Genomic DNA, 21,906 nt, shown 5'->3' on the forward strand with positions numbered 1-21,906 from the left:
AATATTCCTTTCCTTTTTTTTTTTTTTTTTTTTTTCGGGTGCGCTGTGTGGCTTGCAGGATCTTAGTTCCCTGACCAGGCATTGAACCCGAGGCCACTGCAGTGAAAGCATCCAGTCCTAACCCTGGACAGCCAGGGAATTCCCCAATTATTCTTTTCCTTGACTCCAGTGTATGATTTTGAATAGTTCTTATTATTCAATTTATTATATATTTGTCCAATTTGTATTGTAAAGAAAACCTTTGACCATAATAAGTCAAAAAAGCTGTATATATAATTTTAGTATGTTGGATTACTAAGTAATTTTTTTTTTTTTTTTTTTTTTTGTGGTACGCGGGCCTCTCACTGTTGTGGCCTCTCCCGTTGTGGAGTGCAGGCTCGGCGGCCATGGCTCACAGGCCCAGCCGCTCCGCGGCATGTGGGATCTTCCCGGACCGGGACACGAACCCGTGTCCCCTGCATCGGCAGGCAGACTCTCAACCACTGCGCCACCAGGGAAGCCCTACTAAGTAATTTTTAATTAGAGAAATAAAAATTCTTATTTTAGAATTGTTAGCTATGACTGGTAAAATTAATCCAGTAGTTTGTAGTTATAGACCTGTTCACACTCTTTTGTAATGTTTGTTATACAAATGTATTACCTCATATAGGTAGAATACTAGAAACAAATGAACTTGTTATAATTGCACAGGGTTCATTCTAGATAATTAGGAAAATTCAGAAAGCATAAAGAAGAGTTATAAATAAGAGCCACTTGTAATTCTATCACCCAGATAACCAGTATTTATATTTTACTAAATTCTTATTCATGTATGTCTACACACACATATCCACACAAAGTGGAAAAGATAGATCTAAAAGATGATCTATTTTTTAAAGGAGAATTCATTTGCTTCTTTAAATAGTGAACCTGCAGATACACGGAGATATGTAGACAGAGGGATTCTCATACCTTGAACATTTATCAGCTTACCCTCTAACTCCTGCCATATTTCTTGGGGATTTTAATATCCCTGTAGACCATTTTAAGAGTCTGAATAAAATTCATAGACTTTTAGAAGAAACCAATTACATTTAAAGATTTTTGTTGATGTGGATCATTTTTGAAGTCTTTATTGAATTTGTTACAATATTGCTTCTGTTTTATGTTTTGGTTCCTTGGCCACGAGGCACGTGGGGTCTTAGCTCTCCACCAAGGATTGAACCCGCACCCGCACCCCCTGCATTGGAAGGCGAAGTCTTAACCACTGGACTGCCAGGGAAGTCCCAGAAACCAATTACATTTAAATGTAGTTATCAAAATACTGACACAAATTTGTAATACAGTAATATACGTGCAAACCAAAGAACAGGTTCCAGTGGTCAAAACCACTGTAATTCTTAAGTTGATGAGTACAGTAAATTGATAAGTATAAAATCAGGTTATCTGCAACAATGATAATGTGATAATGAAAGCCGTGATGTCTATTGGTAGTAGAGTCACAGTTACTGCTAATCCTTCTGTGGTTTATTGTCGTCATTAATAATTTAGGGAATACTACTAAGTACCACTGTTGTAGACAGTCTTCAGCTGACCTCATTAACAACTTCTCTCCTTCAGTGATTTTGTCTTTCACTCGGCCTCAGTCCTTCTTAGGGTCATAGCTACCTTTTTCTTCCATAGTTTAAATTTCATATATCTTATTCCATTCTATTTTTCCTCCTCTTCTTAAAATTATAAAATGTAACACATTCATCGAAGTTAAAATACAAAAATGTATGGCTCAGAGAATTATCACAAAGTGAATATCTTCACGAGTACCACCCAGGTCAAGAAAAAACATTCCCAATACTCCAAAGATTCCTGTGTGCCCCACCCAGTTGCAATCTCCTTCCTCCTGAAATATAGCCAGTAATCTGACTTATATGGAAATCACTTTTTTGTCTTTTTGCTTTAGCATTTTACCGTGTAAGCTTGTACCCCTAAACGTTACAGTTTAGTTTACCCTTTTGCCTCCTGGGATATAGCCAGGTGAAATCTAACCCATCATTAAATCTTAATCTGCCTCCTCTGCTCCTTCATCTGGGCCATTGATCCCTGGAGAAAAACACCACAGGTATGTCTGTCTGTCTTCTTAACCTTTTTATTTTGGAGAATTTCAAATTTATATGGGAAAATCCAATCTGACAGTTTTGATCTTTTAACTGGATCAGTTCATCTATTTACACTCCTAATTCCTCTAATTCAAATTTACATCACTTTTTATAGTTCCCCGTCACTTGCATATATTTTCAAGTTTCTCATTTCTCTAAACATAGAGAGCCCAGTTTTATAATCCATGACTGATATTGGTGGAATATTATTCAGATTTATTTTTGCTGTCTGATTTGATTATTTTAATGTTGCCATGTCTTCCGTACCTGGTTATCTCTGGAAAATTTTTATTTTATTTTTTATTTTTGCCGCACTGCATGGCATGTGGGATCTTGTTCCCTCACCAGGGATCGAACCTGCGCCCCCTGCAGTGGAAGTGCAGAGTCTTAACCACTGGACCACCAGGGAAGTCCCTGGAAAATTTTTTACGGGGATTCACTTAGGGCTGGGATGAAGCCACCTCCTTCAGAGAGACCTCAGGTTTCTTTCTGCCAGGCACCTGGGGTCCCTACTAGTTAGGTATCATCACAGATCAAGTTCGCCGCTTGAGGTTCCCTTGCTCACTCACGCTGTAAGAACCCGGCCAATTTAACCCCATGACATTTCCCCCCATTCTCTTCCTGTTGTTCTGCTCAGGGTTAAGGAGTTTTCTTTAGGTTCCCTGAGGTTGGGGAGTGGAGAGGTTGTTTCTTACCTGAGGTTGGGAGTGGAGAGGTGGTTTCTCGTTCACCTTTTCCATGAAGTGATTGGGAGAGTGCAGTGTAGTAGAAAGAAGAGTGGGTAGGTGAGTCTAGGTAAGCCCCGAAACGTGGAGTGTGGAAGTGCCCACCTGGTGGATACAACCTGGGCTGGGCTGTTTGCTATTACTGTTTTGTTCTTTCAGTGATTAACCTGGAAATTATAACATACCTAACTCTTAGAGTTAACAACTTTACCCTGTAAAAACAGTACAAGGACCTCAAACCACTAGGAAATCGATATTCTCCTAAGTTGTTTATTGTTTTCATATGTGTTTTAGTTCTACCTTAAAAACAAAAACTGATAAGGGGAATCCTATGCCAGGGGCCTAGGTTCGATCCCTAGTTGGGGAAGGAAGCTCCTGCAAGCTGCTTGGTGTGGCCACAGCTGCCAAACACACACACACACACACACACACACACACACACACACACACACACACACACACACACACACACACACACACACTAGCCCTCAGCTGCCAAACACACACACACACACACACTAGCCCTCAGCTGCCAAACACACACACACACACACACACACACTAGCCCTCAGCTGCCAAACACACACACACACACACACACTAGCCCTCAGCTGCCACACACACACACACACACACACACACACACACACACACACACACACACACACACACTAGCCCTCATAGGATGCCTGATTATCTGTAGAATTATTGGTGTTAGTTTACCTACCTCCTCTGTTTATCATTCCTTTTAATATTCTAGACCTTCCAACTGGAACCCTTGAATTAAGTTTGTGAAGATGCCTTTAGGAAGGGGCTGTTGGTACCCGGTTATTTTCAGCACACTGTCTGGAAGTATATTTATTTCTTGTTGTGAAATTTACTCTAAGGATTAACAGTTATTTTCACTCAGTACAATTAAAGATTCTGTTGTCTTAGGGCTTCCTTTGTTGCTGTTGTAAAGTTGGTTGTGGTTTAATTCTTGTTTCTTTATAGGTGACCTGTTTTATTTTGTCTGATTTTGAAGATCTTTTTTTGTTTGTTTTTGTTTTGGTGTTTTGCAGTGCCACTGTGACCTGTTTGGGTTGAATTTTAGTGTATTTATCCTCCCTAAAGGATAAATTTCTCAACCATTATGTCTTAAATTTTTTTCTTTTCCATTCATTCATCTCTCCTTCTGGAATTACATTAGTCATGTATTAAGATTTTAACTTTGCCATCCGTGTCTCCTAACTCTTGCTTTGTCCTGCATTCTACATAACTTTTTTCAGGCCTACCTTCTACTTTAATGATTCTCTATTTAGGCAAACCTAATTGCGCTGTTAAAACTTGTGTAGAGTTTTGACTTTCAGTTATTGTAATTTTCATTTCTAGAAGCTTGATTTGGTTCTGTATCACATCTTACTTTCATTTTTTATAATCTCATTCCTTACTTTTAGTTTTTATTCTATCATTTATTTCTTTAAACATAACGTTCTACTTTACTTTTTCCAGTAACTGAGATGAAAAACTTCATGGGTTATTTACCTGTTGTTTCCTGCCTCTCAGTTATAGTGACTTGTGTCCTTGGTGTTTTGTGTTGTGTTGTGTTTGTGTGTGTTTATGTGTATGTTGGACTGAATTCATATTCTTTAGAACTGTCACTCATTCTAGGACCACATCAAACTACACTCTTGGCTTGAGGTTTTTCTGTCTTCCTAGGTAGTATGAATTCTTGGTTGAAATATTCATGAGGGCTTGATTCTTAAACTTGCAACAGATATTTTTTTCCTCACCCCAAGAGTCAAAGTATAAGGCAGATAATTTTTTCCTACTATTTCCTCTGCAGGGTAGGTTCATTTCTCCTTATTTCGTAAACTGAAGAACCCTAGTTTCACAATGTGAGTCCTCTTCTAGACTCCTCACCTTTTAAGGATCTTAGCTTTGGTCCCACAAACCTCTTAATGTGAAAACAACAGTTGAAGTTGATAAAGTTTCACCTAATACTCTCAGGAGGAAATTGGTTTCATTTTCCTTAACCTCCCTAGCTTCCTGCCTTCACATAGTATTTGGCTTCTGAGAATTCTTCATTTGTTGCCAGATGATCATTGCATCTTAAAAGATTTTAAAGTATTTTTATCTTAGTATTTTAAATTTATTTTCAGCTGGGGGGGGGTAGATGAGCTTTGCTTCAGGTATTAATCTGCATTACCGTGTTCCCCCACTGAGCTAAAGGAATGCAGGACTTTGTCATTTCAGTCAACTGCTGTATTCTCCATGCCTAAAACAGTGTCTAGGATGTTTATTATTTGTTGAATGAGTGACTGGCTATACCTTTATGACTGACTTCTTGCAGTTTTAAGGAAATTACAGTGATGAAACAAAGATGTGTGCAAAGATTTTTATGACAAAGGTAATTATTTAATGGCCATAAAATGCTACCAGTTTAAATGTCCAGCAGTGAGGGAGTGGTTCAATATAATGTGGTACTTGTATATAGTCACTATAAATAATTTTCAGAAGAATATTTAATGATGTGGAAAGATGTTAATGATATATTTGTTGGAAAAAAATCTATAAGTTTCAATATTAATAGTGGTTATGTCTGTGTTGTAGGATTGCTGATGATTTTTCTAATTTTTATTAATAAAATGTAGTAGCAGTGATTGCTTTAAGTACATTTTCCTCCCTATAATTTAAGTTTAGAATGTTTAAAAGATATTTTTCAAACTTAAAAATATTTTGTCTTAAAATGTAAATGTTCTTTCATTTGCTGATATTTTGATGTATGGATAAAGCCTTCTCTTCTTGCATAAACCATGTGCATAGTAGATAGGCTGTGATATGTAGGTTTTGTTTATTTATTTTAATTTATCTATTTTATTTATTATTTATTTTTGGCTGCATTGGGTCCCCGTTGCTGCGTGCGGGCTTTCTCTAGTTGCTGCAGGCAGGGGCTACTCCTCGCTGAGTTGCGCAGGCCTCTCATTGCGGTGGCTTCTCTTGTTGAGAAGCACAGGCTCTAGGTACGCGGGCTTCAGTAGTTGTGGCACGCAGGCTCAGTAGTTGTGGCTCGCGGGCTCTACAGCGCAGGCCCAGTAGTTGTGGCGCACAGGCTTCATTGCTCCGCAGGATGTGCGGTCTTCCCGCAGCAGGGATCGAACCTGTGTCCCCTTTATTGGCAGGCGGACTCCCAACCACTGCACCACCAGGGAAGCCCCGGTTTTGTTTATTTAAAGTGGAATAGTTAATAAGTTAAAATACTCATAAAGAAATCTGAGTGCAGAACCCAGTCTAGATTTTTATTGTTTATTTCTCTGTATTTTCTATTTGTCTCGTCTACACCGATTTTTTTTCCCCCTCTTTTGGCCGTGCCACGAGGCTTGTGGGATCTTAGTTCCCTGACGAGGGATCAAACCCACGTCATCAGCATTGAAAGCACCGAGTCCTAACCACTGGACCACCAGTGAATTCCCTTGTCTACACCTATTTTGAAAGCAATTTTCCTTAATGACTTATCTCCAATGTTTAAAAAACATTTTTCTTTTTTCTAGAAACAATAGCTTTTTAGTTTTGCACTCAAATCTTATTAGTTTGTGTGTAGTTAATTTTTGTAATAAGTTGGAAAATATGAACAACTGATTCTTGGTAAGCATATGGCTCAGCCTGTTAATGTAGAAGGGAAAGTATACTTCAGAATAGCTTCGTAACCCTGAGTGCCCAGAATGCCGTAGCTTTCCACCTGTATATTTTGCAGAGGGAATGGAGAGTTGATACAGTGAGCTGCTTAAAACAATGCCTGCTACTTTATTTTATGAGACTAAATTCTTTAAATCTTAGGTGACATATTTTGAACTCTGTCAGATGCATAAAGAATTGTAATCATTACAATTCAGGCTCAGGATATAAGAAGAAATAATGTTATCCAAAATTTCTTTCATTTTTCCCCTTTCTCCTTCCCTAGGTGGGTCCTATGTGTATGAACTCAGTGCAGTGCTCATACACAGAGGAGTGAGTGCTTATTCCGGTCACTACATTGCCCATGTGAAAGATCCACAGTCTGGTGAATGGTATAAGTTTAATGACGAAGACATAGAAAAGATGGAGGGGAAGAAATTACAACTAGGGATTGAGGAAGATCTAGGTAAAACCTTTAAGTTGTGAGTGCCCTTTTAAAATATAATTTTTTTTTTTTACCAGAAATGTTTGTGATAAATTATTATGGCCCAAGATTGTTATGGACTATCAAGTCTATTTGCATTTCTTAAACACATGAAATCTCTGAACATCTGTTATAGAAATGCTTGAATTTTTTTAAAAAATGATTTTGCTCCAGAGATGGTTTCCATAATGTCATGTTTTCGTACAGTTTGAAGGCACAAATTTAATTTTCAATTTACAGGTTAATTGTGGGCAGCTAGGGAAGAGGATGGTGAGTATTAAGCTAAAAATTATGAGTAGTAGATGTAATATAGTAGGATTTGTAGTCCTTTTCTCTGGGTCAGGAAATTTATTTTGGGGAAATAAGTATAGCAGGGGAACTTTGTTCCCTGAGCAATGTCTACCCCTCTCTGTTAAGTATCTTACTCCATCCCTAGAGTGTGGAGCAGTGCCTCTGGGGAATAAGCTGCTTGCTGTTTTGTAGTGATGAGGTCTGCTGTAAACGATACCTCCTGAAATAGTATTATTCTAGTGTGTAGCTCTCATCACCTCGGTTTTCGTGGGCTCCGTACCCATTTGTTGTCGAATGGAGTGGGCTGTTCTTCCAATAGGAGCCATCTTGGCTGAGGTTCTCATCACTTTCTTACCGTATTTGTCATTTTGGGGTGAGGCTCGGACAATGGGATGCGAAAAGAGAAAAGGATTGGGAGTAGGTGTGTGTCTCCTGCCACCCTTCTTTCTTAAAGGATCAGTACCTCTTTCCCAAGGTGGAGTAGCATGGCAGTTAAGGTTGGCTTTCAGGAAGGCCTGGGGAATCTTGCTGCAGATGTCCATGTGGTGGCTCTATTCTTGTAATTGGAAGAAGTATTTTCTATTTTTTTTATGTATACCATTTTTTTCTTTTTGCGGTACGCGGGCCTCTCACTGTTGTGGCCTCTCCCGTTGCGGAGCACAGGCTCCGGACGTGCAGGCTCAGCAGCCATGGCTCACTGGGCCCAGCCGCTCTGCGGCATGTGGGATCTTCCCAGACCGGGGCACGAACCCATGTCCCCTGCATCGGCAGGCGGACTCTCAACCACTGCGCCACCAGGGAAGCCCCCATTCCAGTGTTTTAAGACCTCTCATTATATGCAGCTTACATTGCTCCTTTTATCTATTTTATCAAAAATAGAAAATACTTATTCATTAAATTCCATTAGTCAGTCATTACTATATTCTCTTGTGAACTTCTATGAATCATTTTATATTCCGTCTTATACAAATTAATGAACATGTTTTTTTGAGTTTTCCCTTTTTAAAAAATTTTTTAAAAAAATTATTTATTTATTTATGCTGTGTTGGGTCTTCTTTTATGTGTGTGGGCTTTCTCTAATTGCGGCAAGTGGGGCCAGGCCACTCCTCATCGCGGTGCGCGGGCCTCTCACTATCACGGCCTCTCTTGTTGCGGAGCACAGGCTCCAGACGCGCAGGCTCAGTAATTGTGGCTCACGGGGCTAGTTGCTCCGCAGCATGTGGGATCTTCCCAGACCAGGGCTCGAACCCGTGTCCCCTGCATTGGCAGGCAGATTCTCAACCACTGCGCCACCAGGGAAGCCCAATGAACATCTTAAATCTTAACTCTTTAGTTAGGAATGACCAACGTCTTTTCTTTGTATACATGCTCCTGACAGTTTTAATTCCCTATGACTGTGGTCTTCAAACATACTTGCTCCTGTAGTCCCTATAAGAATATTGAACAACTTTTGTATTTCATTGCACATTTTAAAATCCAGCATTTTTCATTGTAAATTTAAATAGCTTCAGATAATGTAACTTCTGACAAATTATAAATATTGAAACTTAAACTGCAGCATTACTGTTGTATCCAAATGAAATTACATAACATATAGATTCCATACATCCATGTCATCCTTTTCAGAGTTAAATGAACTGATCTTTTTTTATGACAGGATTTTTTTTTTTATGTTTCCTTTTTCTCCTATACTAGTGTTTCCATTACACTGACCCTATAGAATTTCATTCTAATGGAATATACTAAGTTTTCTGTAGCTATAAAGCTCTAAATAGTTAGAAAGTACTTCTGGATTGAGTGTTCTTTTTCTTTTTTTTTAAATAAAACTATATAATTGATCAAACCAATGTAAGTGTGTTAGAAATTTTTAAAAATTGAACTGCAAAATTTTACTGTAAACATATCTTTTGGTGAGATAAGATTTTTTTTGTCACAGGTAAGAAGAGGTTATATCTTTCTTTTGTAAGGTGGGGAGGCAGATGACTGAAAGGAGAGGTGGAAACCATCAGTGAAACCTGAACAATTTTAGAAAAATACATTGTCAATTGAGGATCTGATAATTGATTTCCTCAGAGCTATGCATGACCTCCTACCCATTGGAAGGTTATCCTGGGGTAATCAGACTCAATTTGAAGATCCCCTTCATGTGATGTATGTGCCATGTAAAACACGAATGTTTTCCACTTGCTTCTGAATTTATAGAGATTAGTGGCTAATCTTAGCATTTTATTTCATTTTTTTTCAGGAACATTCCATTTTATTTCTTTGCACAGTTAAGTCTGGATTTATTTTTGTAATTTAAGATCAACAGTAAAATAAACTCATAATAGTTTGTGGTTTGTTTTTTTTTTCCTGGTTCAGGTTTGTCATTGTGAAAAAGAATACTTTCTTTTCAGCTTTTAAAAATGGAATATGGCAGGCAATGCGGGTTAGTAACTTGTTTAAACATTAAAATATTTGTCCAGCCTGCTAAATTTGTATTGCCTTTTAATGTATTTTGAGTTCGTATTTTAGGAATTGTTTTCTATGACCCTCCCCCTCCCCCTCCCCTGCAAAAGAATGAATAAACTCTAGGCATTCTAATTTAGTCATCTTTTGATTTCTCTTACCTCAGCAGAACCTTCTAAATCCCAGACACGTAAACCCAAGTGTGGCAAAGGAACTCACTGCTCTCGAAATGCGTACATGTTGGTTTATAGACTACAAGCTCAAGAAAAACCCAACACGACTATTCAGGTACCAGGTGAGCAATTTTCCAGGATTACATAAGGCAAGTATTTTAGAATACCATGCTCAAAGGTCAATGACGAGAACGGATTGCTTTTATCTATTATGGTAGGTTGGTTGCATATGGTAAATGGTGAAAGTGTATGTAATCACAGATTTGCTTTAAAGTGGTGAGTTTTTATGATAAAGGAGGCTTTAACAGAACTGTTCCACTGACTGCCCCTAAAGAAAAGCAAAAGCAATTAAAAAAAATTCCTGTGGATTATAAAGATGAATTTAAAGAGCAATTTGGTTCTGTTTTGTTCAGTTTTGTAAAGCAGTTTTGGGTTTTAGCCAGTTATAAATTTTCTAGATTTAATATAAGAAAGGAAGAGCTGCTGCTTGGCTGAAGGCAGTCGTCAGTTGTCATTTTACCTAATACTGTGCTTTGCTCTGTCTGTGGCACCATGTGTTTTGAATGGTGTTTCTGACCCATTTGATGCTTCCAGTTGGCTGATGATGTCATGCAGAATCGGGTAGGGAAACCCCCTGGTATTATTCCAGGGTCTGTCTTCAGTTTTACTTCTGCCTGCAGGTTGTAGGGAGACCATAGTAGGATTTTGCCACCAAAATCTTAGCCAGTATTTGTTGTAATTTACAAATCAGCATGGTTCTTTGTCTTTGAAAAACAGGATAAAGGTTTTTGTGTCTTTCTATTCTGAATAGCCTTTCTTCAAGAGCTGGTAGATCGGGATAATTCCAAATTTGAGGAGTGGTGTATTGAAATGGCCGAGATGCGTAAGCAAAGTGTGGATAAAGGAAAAGCAAAGCATGAAGAAGTTAAGGAGCTGTACCAAAGGTTACCTGCTGGAGCTGGTCTGTAAGATATTCTGGGACAGCACTGTTGCCATTAAGTGCCTTGTTTCTTTTATGTTCACAAATGTGTATGAACAAACTTTCCCCTGCCCTTTCTTATTTATAACCCGTTAATGCCAGCTTGTGCACTATACAATTACTATGTAAACCAACAGTAACTTAATGTGTAGCATTCCGTATAGTTTTCATTATCGTGTACTTTTAAAAATGGGAAGCTCTTAATAAATTATGAGGTGTAGGTCAGCACTCTGCATATATAACTCTTGTAGATATTTCTGATTTGTGAGGCATTAACTTGTTTTGAAAGAAAAATCAGATTGGGCTACTATGAAAGCAACTTGCCTAGTCTATTTCCTTGTGTACTTTGTGCCCTAAGAGTATTAACAGGCATTCTTTTATATGAGTACTATTTTTATGATACTGTTAGATTATTTTGAAATTTAGTATCAAATATTCTAAGAATAGGAAAGCTTTCTGCTGACCCCTAATTTCTTAAGAATTATCCCACACAGTCCAGCTCATTCCTTTACTTTGTATGTTTATTCAAGTTTATCTAATGCCTCAAAAAGGAAACCTCAACTCCTTAAGGCTGGTATGCCATTTGTAATAAAGTTTTCGGTCATTTCATAGGCAATTCCCCATACCCAACTCCTACTTTAAAAAGAGGCAGTTTTACTAATTTTAGAAAATAAATACTCAAGCATAATTGTACTTGTGGTTTTGTCTTTTTGATATCTCAGTTTTCCATTACTGGTATTACTTTAAGCAAAAGATGAATATAAATTGCTACATCTGTAAGAATATCTCTCAAAAGTTCTGTCTAAACTATACCTTAATTTGATTCTGACCTTTCTTTGTAACCTGTTAACTCTGCTTCAAGGGTTGGGATTATCCTAAATAAGTAGACTGACCTCAGTTTTATTGGAAACAATTTGGAAATGAACATGTAATTCAGATCTCTAAATTTATTCAAAGGAGTTGGTACCTAGAAATTTGTTTTCTGAACCTTATTCATGGTTTCCTGTATTCACTGGACAAAAGAAAGCAACTTACTGGGTCTATAAACTAAAGAGAATCACTCTTTAAAATTGTATGGTCCAAAGATGTTATGTGTCAAATTTACACTGTGTGCCCTCTTGCCTGTTTTCATTCCGTCTATGAGAACCAGTGCTTGTGTTCTTTAAATATGTATATATGTTATCAATACTCTTACCAATTATGAGGTTTATAATTTTTTCCCGTTTATAGTAACCTTATATGATAGTAAGTCCATGTTTTCCTAAAATATTGTCAGATCTCAAAGCTACTGACCATGGTTTTGTGCTGCCAATCAAAGTCTTATGTTTTTTCTAAATCTTATCTTTGTGAACATACTAAAAGAAGGGTCATTTATCCTAAAATATAAACCTCACTGGGAACCTGAACCCTTTTGGCCCTTTTTATTTAAGTTGAAATAAATTATCTCTAAATAATCCTAAATTATCTTTAGGTAAGTTGTTTCAAATATTTTTGATGCCATGATCTTTCTAGACTTTATAACTTTCCAAAACAAATTCCTACTCAAAATCCAGGCATTTAAAACTATATATAAATAAGTTTGAACCATAGTATACGTTTCCCTTTGGTAAATATTTTAACACTTGCTTTCCCGCTTCGTCAGATGCTGAGATTTTTATACAGTTTGTTATCCCAACTTAATAGAGTTCTTACTCCTGTTAGTTGATTCTCCATGCCTTTGGCATCACAATAATGGAGAACATCTGTGAGAACCTGCCAGGCGTCTCTCTCTAGTGCAGAAACATCTGTAGTGTAAAAACCTTCCACAAGCAGAATCTACTTTAATTATTGAGACTTGTGCTAGACCCCGATTGTTAGGGAAGCCCTTGGTAGAAATTGCTACAGCTCTTTCAAGATTTTTCTAATCTTCATATCTTACATCAATAGCCTTGAGATTACTAAAAGTTTTAACCTATGGGACTCTTCCTTGGGAAAAGATTAGATATGCTAAGACTTGTATTTTGCTCTCTGGGATAGGGATCATTCCATACCATTATACACTGTAAAATGCCACAACCATGTTAACCTATGCTGAATCTTACTCCACATTTATATATTGTGTGAATATATGATTAACTTTTCTATATCTCTTTTCTTCCATAAAAGCTCAAAATGCTTCACATATCCTATCTTTTACATTCAACAGCATCCCTGTGAGGTAGGTAGAAGGCAGGTATTATTACCTTCATTTTACAAATAAAAGATCTGAAGCATAGAGAGTTCAAGTGACTTGCTCAAGTTCAGTTTCTTGGTGGCAGAACTTGGTCTCAACTTGTAGTCACGAGCTCTTCCTCTGCAGCTGCATCAGAGCTGACCAGTCAGTTAGGAGTCTCTCAGTTTATGATGTACAGTTTTAGCACAAATAAGGGATCCAACAGTTCTGGATTTTGTTTTTGTAAAAATTGAAATGTTTTATGCTAAACTTAAAATGGAAGTTAGTTTTTAGACTTGTAAATCTCAGGGAAGTGTGAAATTGGTCAAAATGGGCTTTGAGTTGAATTGTCTATCCCTCAGATCTCATCAGAAGTAGTATCATAATACAAATATATAAATTCAACCTCTGTATGTTTTCTTCTATGTTTTATGCTGGGACTCACTGGAGATCTTTGTAAGTAATCAAAGCTGGCCCTTTATCTTTAATTTTGGCTTTTACGGAACTCTGGGGCTCTGTTTTCCCAAATTAAAACACATTCTGAGGTGTTTGGTTGTATCTTTTAATTTTTGCAACTTCAGAATTGATAATATTCGATTCCAGTGCACTTCATCCTAGAAGTTGCTTAAAATAGCTTAATTTCCTGAAATACATAATAATGTAATGAATTGATTGTGATATGGATTTGGATGGGGAAATCAACTACCTTTTAATCAACATCAGTATCATCTTGGGTGAAGAAAAATTCAGTGGTTTAAACGGCCTTGTGAAAGTGCGGTTATAGCTGATGAGGTTAATTTTTAACTTAGAACCTAGTCAGACTCCTCATTTTAACTTTCAGTTGTATTATCACACATCGATGACAAGTGTTTATGAAAATCGTTATGGGGGTGAGGTTATGTGATTTGCGAGCTGGCCTGGAGTGTGGCTTGTAGTCACCAAGTGTCCTGATCAGAGCTCTGCTGTGCTATCAAGCAAGACACTTCTCTCTGTGGAAACCTCTTTTGTAGAATGTGGTTAATAATACCAGCCGATCTTACAGGGCACCGTGCAGACTCGTCCCTCCCGTGCACAGCTCCTTGAATTCAGATGAGTGCTAGTTAAACGGAGCTTTGTGCTGTACTCATGAAACGTCTTCCCTGAACAATGATTCTTCTGATTCTGCTAACTTTGGAAAGAGTTTGCATTGTCTTGCGGAAAATGAATGTATCGCTTAGTCAAAAAGCTGTAAAAATACATAGGCTCTTTCCCTTGCTTTCTTCCTCAGAGCCCTATGAATTTGTCTCTCTTGAGTGGCTGCAGAAGTGGTTGGATGAATCGACACCCACCAAGCCTATTGATAATCACGCTTGCCTGTGTTCCCACGATAAGCTTCATCCTGATAAAATATCGATTATGAAGAGAATATCTGAATATGCGGCAGACATTTTCTATAGTAGATATGGAGGAGGACCAAGACTAACTGGTAATTCGAGATGTCTTATCTGCTTAAAAAAGAGTAATGCAATAAGTCTGCATTATATGATCTTTATGATCATTTGACCCAGACTGTGCTTAGACCTCATATTCCTTGCACTTTGCAAAAATGATTTGCTAGGGCTTCCCTGGTGGCACAGTGGTTGAGAGTCCGCCTGCCGATGCAGGGGACACGGGTTTGTGCCCTGGTCCTGGAGGATCCCACATGCCGCGGAGCGGCTGGGCCCGTGAGCCATGGCCGCTGAGCCTGCGCGTCCGGAGCCTGTGCTCCGCAACGGGAAAGGCCACAGCAGTGAGAGGCCCGCGTACCCCAAAAAAAAAAAAAAAAAAAAAAAAAAAGATTTGCTAAGTCAAGTATAAATTAAGCAGCGTCATACACAGTATATTTATAATGTTAGAAAAGAAACTGCTTATTCAGTTTTGTTGTGTGTTTTTTCTCACAAGACAGACAAAATAGGATACATTAGAGAAAGCCATCTAGTGTTTTGTTATTTTGTACAGTACTCTTCAGAGTATTGGTTTGGTTGATACCCACAGGAAGGTCTTAAACAATTAACATTACATTTATAGTTGTCAGATATATTGATTACCCTCCCCTCCTTTACACCCTCCATCATTTGATGGTGGTCTTGCAAAATTTGCATCTAAATCTTGTAAAATGTACTTTCTGGCATAGATAGTTATAGCATATTATGACATTTTATGTCCTATAGTTCTTTCTTTATGCAGGATAACACTATTACTATCTTGAGATTTATGTCACCAAAATAATTTAGGACATATACCAATTTGCTATATTGTGAAAATTTGTGACTTTGGGTTAAAATTCTTCATTGTTTTATGAAGTGCTGAAAACATTTTCTTAACAGGAAATCTGTATGTGAATACACTCTTCCCTTTCGTTTTCTCTGTCTCAGTGAAAGCCCTGTGTAAGGAATGTGTAGTAGAACGTTGTCGTGTGTTGCGTCTGAAGAACCAACTAAATGAAGATTATAAAACTGTAAATAATCTGCTCAAAGCAACAGTAAAGGGGTATGTTCACAGTGTATATTGTTTGATAAGCTAAAAAACCAAGTAGCTTATTATTTGTGGATAATAGGGACTTGGGATCTTTGGAAGAAAGAAGGGTGATGAGTGGTTGGCCACAGCAGAGTAAATTTTGTGGTGACTGCTGCTGTGGCAGAGATACAGAGGGCTGAGGCACAGCTCCTGTGGCTATATTCCATCCATTAGAAAGGTTGAAGCAGAGATGTGCATCTGAGGCCTAAACAAGCTAAGGCAAGGTGCTCGCCGTGTTCTGACATGGAATTGTGGAATACTTATGTTGGAAAGCCATTCTAGCAGGCCTGGGGTGTCCCCTTTAGAGAGGCTGAAGTAAGTGTGTTAACCAGGGGTACCCAGTGGTGCATCCTTGTCAGGAACATACAGGCTTCTTGGAGTTTGTTGAGCCGCACTCTGTAGAGCACCTCTGGACTCAGGTGGCATTTATGATGTTTGGGTTTAGTTTAAGTTGTATATTTCCCAAAGAAATATCAATCTAGTTCACTGTTTTGGGTCATTCCATAAACAGCCTCCTGAGTGGCCTAAACGTGTTTGTGTATATATATGTGAGTGCCTATATGCATTTGAAGGGTCAGCTATATGCAGTTTTGAGTAGTAATCAAGTGAAGGAAAGTGGCCAGTTGTTTGGTGTGATTGGCATAAATTTAAATGAGGGTTAGGAGTAGCAGGGTAAGATTTAGGATGGAAGCAAAGTATTTTCTATATGTGCGATTTAATATGAGGAGTGAAAATGGCCAAAATGAGGAAATAGGTTAAAAAAAATTGTGTGCACAGCAGCAAATGCTGAACATTTTAATTCAGTTTAGTTGTGGCCTTTACAAGGAAAGAAGGGAGAAGGACATTAGGAAATGTCACTTGCATGATTTTACATTCTCTCTCTCTTCCACAGCAATGATGGATTTTGGGTAGGGAAATCCTCCTTACGCAGTTGGCGTCAGCTAGCTCTTGAACAGTTGGATGAGCAAGATGGCGATGCAGACCAAAGCAGTGGGAAAATGAATGGCAACACCTTGAATAAAGGTAGTATTTAAAACCTGTATGTAGATGGTTGTGAATCATACCACAAAATTGTAAGCATTTGTTTGTAGTAAAATAGTTTTGATTCCCATCCCCGTAATTTCTAAGACAATTTTTTGGAGTCTAAAGCTCTCAAAAATGTCTCAGAACACATAAAACGACTTACAAGCTATTGAAAGTGAGCAAGGGCTCAACAGCTCAAGAGAGGCATTCCTTATGGCATAAGGCATTCCTTATGACCTGCTTTGGGCTTAGGGTCTCTCTAGTTAATCCCAAGCAAAATTACTTTTAATTTTGCTCCAGCTAAAGTTTTTAAGAAAGGGAAATCTGCTGCAAATTGCATAGTATGTTGTTAGCTCAGTACATTTTGGTTATAGATTATTAGCCACGCCAACAGGCTGACTTCGTCAAGTTAAATGTGCTTGAACTTATCCAGGAGAAAAAGCAGGTTTTGAATAGCTTTTTACTTATAAATTCTTCTGAGTTTTCTGAAGCAGTGCTTTTAAATAGGAAATTATATTAATGTAAGTCAACCACTCAATTCCAATTTTGTAATCAGTATTTTATAAGATTATGGGAAATTAAAACATTAAAACCTTTTAGATTTAAAATAGAAATCAGTAGTGTGATCAGTTTACTAATTCATATACAATTAATGATCCATAAGCAATTATTTCACTTAATATTATCTCCAAATATTAGTACTTATATACATATATTTTATTATTTTAATATTCTTAACCTTTTTACTGAAATATTCTGTATTTTCTGCATTTGAACATTTGTATCATTTTATTTGGTGTGGATCTTCCCATATCACTGCTTTATTTTTGAGAATGTAAAAACTCTAGAGCCACTAATAATTTTAAACTGATTTCTTTTTTAAACATTTTCAAATTGGATGAGTGATTTTTTTCTTTTGGCTAAAGTATTTTGTTGTGCTGTGTACTTCATGAACTTAACATTTGTTTCAATTTTCTTCTATCATTTAAAAAAGATATTTTAAATATAGCCAATATATTATAATAGCTATATATGGAATATAACCTTCACAAATTGTGAATCACTGTTGTGTACCTGAAACTTATTTAATATTGTACATCAACCACCTCACTAAAAAGAAAGATTAAAAACATACTTTTAGTGTGACGTGACCCAGTATGTTAAATATTTTGTGCTCTTTTAAGCCTCTTTACATATCAGTGGCCCTTTATTTTTAAAACTGAAGTATAGTTGACTTACAATGTTGTGTTAATTACAGCACAGTGACTAAGTTATACATATATATATTCTCTTCCATTATGGTTTATCCCAGGATATTGACTATAGTTCCCTGTGCTCTGCAGCAGGACCTTGTTTATCCATTCTGTATATACCAGTTTGCATCTGCTCACCCCAAAGTCCCAGTGCATGCTGCCACCACCACCCCAACCACCAGTCTGTTCTCTGTGTCACCGATTCTTTCTGTTTCATAGATAGGTTGATTTGTGTCATGTTCTAGATTCCAGTGACACCCTTCATTTTAAGGGAAGTTGGATGCCATAATAGAAAATGCCTTGATGTCCTAGCTTAAACACATTTTTCATGTCGCTTTCAGAGTAAAATGCTCCTCTTCTCCCCCGTCCTCCATTCAAAGATTTTAAAAGCTTGAAGCAGAGTAGAAGTAACAAAGTAAAAAAAGCCTTTCCACCAGGTATAATTACTGTAAATAGTGGCTTTTTATAATGGTGCTTGTTATTGGCACAGTTGTGCATCATCCTTTACCAAAACAGTTTTTAAAAATTTAGCAGCTACATTTCATTGTATGAATATATATATATTTAACCTATTTCAGTTTTTTACAATTAGTATGTAAACACAGATGCAGGAAATGTGTCCTTGTACCTACTTCTTTGCCTAATTTTCACATTATGTGACAGAGAGAGAGAGAGACACAGACGAACAGGCAGGAGACAGAGTTATCTGGTCATGTCTTTCCTTTGCCCATTTCTTTGCTTAAGCTTTTTAATGATTAGTAAATATTCTTTATGTATATTAAGTGTATTAAAAGTCTGTTATGTCCTTAACCTGGAAAATCCATGAAGAAGAATTCTAATATCCTGCTACTTAGGACTTCTTCTATTTGATCCTGTTCACTGGTACACACAAGTACAAACTGGCAAGTGTCACAGTGTAGACAAGTAGGAGAAGCAGATGTTGAAAGAGAACTGTTAATAGGAAAAGGAAAGTTTTAATTATATATATATTTAAAAAAATTTTTTTAAATTATATATGTTTGACATGAAATGTTAAATCCTTATTTCATTAGCCTTCTAAAGTTTTCTGTTCTTCCCTAAAGAATTGATGGATGAAAGTGACATGACATGTAGATGATTATCCTGGTTTATGACACAGTAATCTGAATACCTTGACTAGAATTGATGGAAGGATATGTAAACTGTTTTTCAGTTTGAAAAAATGCATATTTTCTTGCATAACCCCAATCCTTAAAAAGCAAAACTGCCGTTCAGAAATTTTTCTTTCCTTTAAGGGAAAGAAATGAAACACTTCTTAGCAGGACTGTGCCGAATCACTTGGGTCTAATTTTTAAAATGTTTTAAAGTTTTCTGTGTTTGAAATTGTGTAGAGTAGTATCTTTGCTACTTTGAAATTTAAATACAACAGTAGAAGAGTTATTATCTGTATTTCTTTTGATTAGATGAATCAAAGGAAGAAAGAAAAGAGGAGGAGGAAGAATTAAATTTTAACGAAGACATTCTGTGCCCACATGGTAAGCTAGATAATGTAAAACTTCTGTTGTTAGCCTTACTTTAGCATATCATGTATATTTTGTTAAATATTTTACACTCAAGAGCTCAGGCCCTAATACGGCAGCCATGGTAGAGCAACTGGTTTTCTAAACTGCTCATGATCCTAATGTTTCTATTCTCTTGCCCTGTTCAGCTGTTAGCTTCTACTGCCTACTTTCAAGCCAATGCCTCTCACACATTTCCCTCTGTCCTCGCAAAAAAAATGTAAAATAATAGAATTTCCCCATATTTTATTTTATTTTATTTTTTTATTTTTATATTTTTTCTGCGGTACGCGGGCCTCTCACTGCTGTGGCCTCTCCCGTTGCGGAGCACAGGCTCCGGATGCGCAGGCTCAGCGGCCATGGCTCACGGGCCCAGCTGCTCCGTGGCATGTGGGATCTTCCCGGACTGGGGCATGAACCCGTGTCCCCTGCGTCGGCAGGCGGACTCTCAACCACTGCGCCACCAGGGGAGCCCTCCCCATATTTTAGTGAAGAAACTTATTGTCACTTGTCACATTGAAGGGTTTTCTGAGCTTGAAGGAAAAGAATTTCAGTTATTTCCCATTTATGTGTCTGTGTCTTTGTCCAAATTCGAACACTTCGAAAACAGCATTTGTATATTCTTCTTAGGGCTATTTCTGGTTTAGTTTCTTAGCTACTGTGTACTATATATTCTTAATAATAATTTCCTAATCCTTATTAATCCTGAATATTTGTTTATGTGTTTATTTGGTTTTAGTGAGTGCTCATTTGAAATAACTTTTTTTGAGAGGGACTCCTTATATATGACACATGGTTTGCCATTCTGTCAGCCCTCTGAAAGCCAAAATGGTGTCTACTTCTCAAAGTCTTCTACTGTATAAGTTCCCCACTCACACTTTTTTTTTTTCTAACTCCACCTTGAGAAAAATTGGGCCCAGAGAAGCTGGGATGTCAGTGATGAATCTGTTAACACGTTTGCATTTCTTGTTGTGTGCTAATGTATTGCTAATACTCAGAATTCTTTTTTTTAGTTGAAGTATAGTTAATTACTATGTTGTAGTAGTTTCATGTGTACAGCAAATTGATTCAGTTATACATATATGTATTGTTTTTCAGATTCTTTTCCGTTACAGGTTATTATAAGATATTGAGTGTAGTTCCCTGTGCTATACAGTAGGTCCTTGTTCATCTGTTTTATATATAGCAGTGTATATCTGCTAATCCCAAACTCCTAATTTATTCCCCCTCCACCATCCCCTTTGGTAACTCTAAGTTTGTTTTCTGTTGGTGAGTCTATTTCTGTTTTGTAAATAAGTTCATTTGTATAATTCTTTTTTAGATTCCATATATGAGTGATATCATGGTATTTATCTCTCTGACTTCACTTAATATGATAATCTCTAGATCTATTCATGTTGCTGCAAATGGCATTATTTCATTCAGTTTTATGCCTGAGCCTAATACTCAGACTTCTTGTTGGTCCCAATAAATTCCTTATTTTAGTTCTTACTTCATTGCCTCATTATGAACCCATACATGATGCCTCACCCTTCCCCTCATTCACACCAGTGTGGCGCGGCATGCGGCATCTTAGTTCCTCAACCAGGGATCAAACCTGCGCCCCTTGCAGTGGAAGTACAGACTCTTAACCACTGGACCGCCAAGGAAGTCCCCACACTAGTGGTTTTTTATGGAGAGTCCTGGTGGTGCTGGTGATAGTAGTTGTCACCTGAGTTGTATTTGTGTGCCTGTCTTTCTGGACACAATCTCACTGCACTTCACTAGCTGAGTGGCATTCTCATTTACCGGCTACAGAACTAGGAAGTGGGGGTGAAGGGTCATCCTGGGATGTGGATTTTTTTTTTTTTTTTTTTAACATTTGTAGCATAGATGTGCACATAGCATAAGTGCCTCCATTTTGAGAGTTGAGGAATCTGTAGTAAAATACTAAGTTTTCATGCTTGGTGCTGCTTAGCAGAGTGAAACAATGCCAGAACTCAGACTGTCTTCCTCCTTCGTTCACTGACATTTGGTCTCAGCCCACCTCTCTCATCTTGTCATTTTAGTTTTACAGTTTTGACTAGAAAGCATGGCAGAGCTGAAAGTGATTTCAGGACTTATGCTGCTCCCCTCAGCTTGTCAGAAATTGTAGATGAGCTATTTTTTTTACATCTTCTAGCTTGATCTGCAGCTCAGTGGAATTTTGTTGCTGTACCTTGTTATCTTGCATTTAAAAAGCATAGTTCTCAACTCTTGCTTTTGCGGACGTCACCTGTCAGTGTACCATGTCCACAGGTGCAGGATACGGGACTTCACTTAAAACCTACCCCACTCTTTAGGTTTATATTAAAACTTGTTCCTGAGATGTTGTGATGGTCGTCATAGCAAACAGATGATAGACATTTATCAAATGTTTACCTTGTGCCTAGTAGTTTTCTAAGTGTATAGATATTAACTCAGTTAATCTACACAACAACCCTGAAAGGTCAGTATTACTA

General features: G+C 37.5%; 1 protein-coding gene across 4 annotated transcripts in view; it reads left to right on the forward strand.

Moving 5' to 3' along the window:
* The window catches only part of USP48 (ubiquitin specific peptidase 48), a 66,915-nt gene that overhangs the window by 23,340 nt on the left and 21,669 nt on the right, over positions 1-21,906 (forward strand). Inside the window, exons 9-15 of one of the 4 annotated variants that reach the window (XM_019938564.3) lie at positions 6,798-6,977; positions 9,901-10,029; positions 10,719-10,868; positions 14,345-14,542; positions 15,471-15,585; positions 16,505-16,635; positions 19,331-19,402. In XM_019938564.3, the coding sequence (XP_019794123.1) occupies positions 6,798-6,977; positions 9,901-10,029; positions 10,719-10,868; positions 14,345-14,542; positions 15,471-15,585; positions 16,505-16,635; positions 19,331-19,402 (975 nt within the window). The remainder of the gene's footprint in view (positions 1-6,797; positions 6,978-9,900; positions 10,030-10,718; positions 10,869-14,344; positions 14,543-15,470; positions 15,586-16,504; positions 16,636-19,330; positions 19,403-21,906) is intronic. The other 3 variants (XM_019938565.3, XM_073794641.1, XM_073794646.1) reach the window with 3 other exon arrangements.

This window comes from Tursiops truncatus, chromosome 1 (genome assembly GCF_011762595.2).
Source record: "Tursiops truncatus isolate mTurTru1 chromosome 1, mTurTru1.mat.Y, whole genome shotgun sequence".
Taxonomy (NCBI): domain Eukaryota; kingdom Metazoa; phylum Chordata; class Mammalia; order Artiodactyla; family Delphinidae; genus Tursiops; species Tursiops truncatus.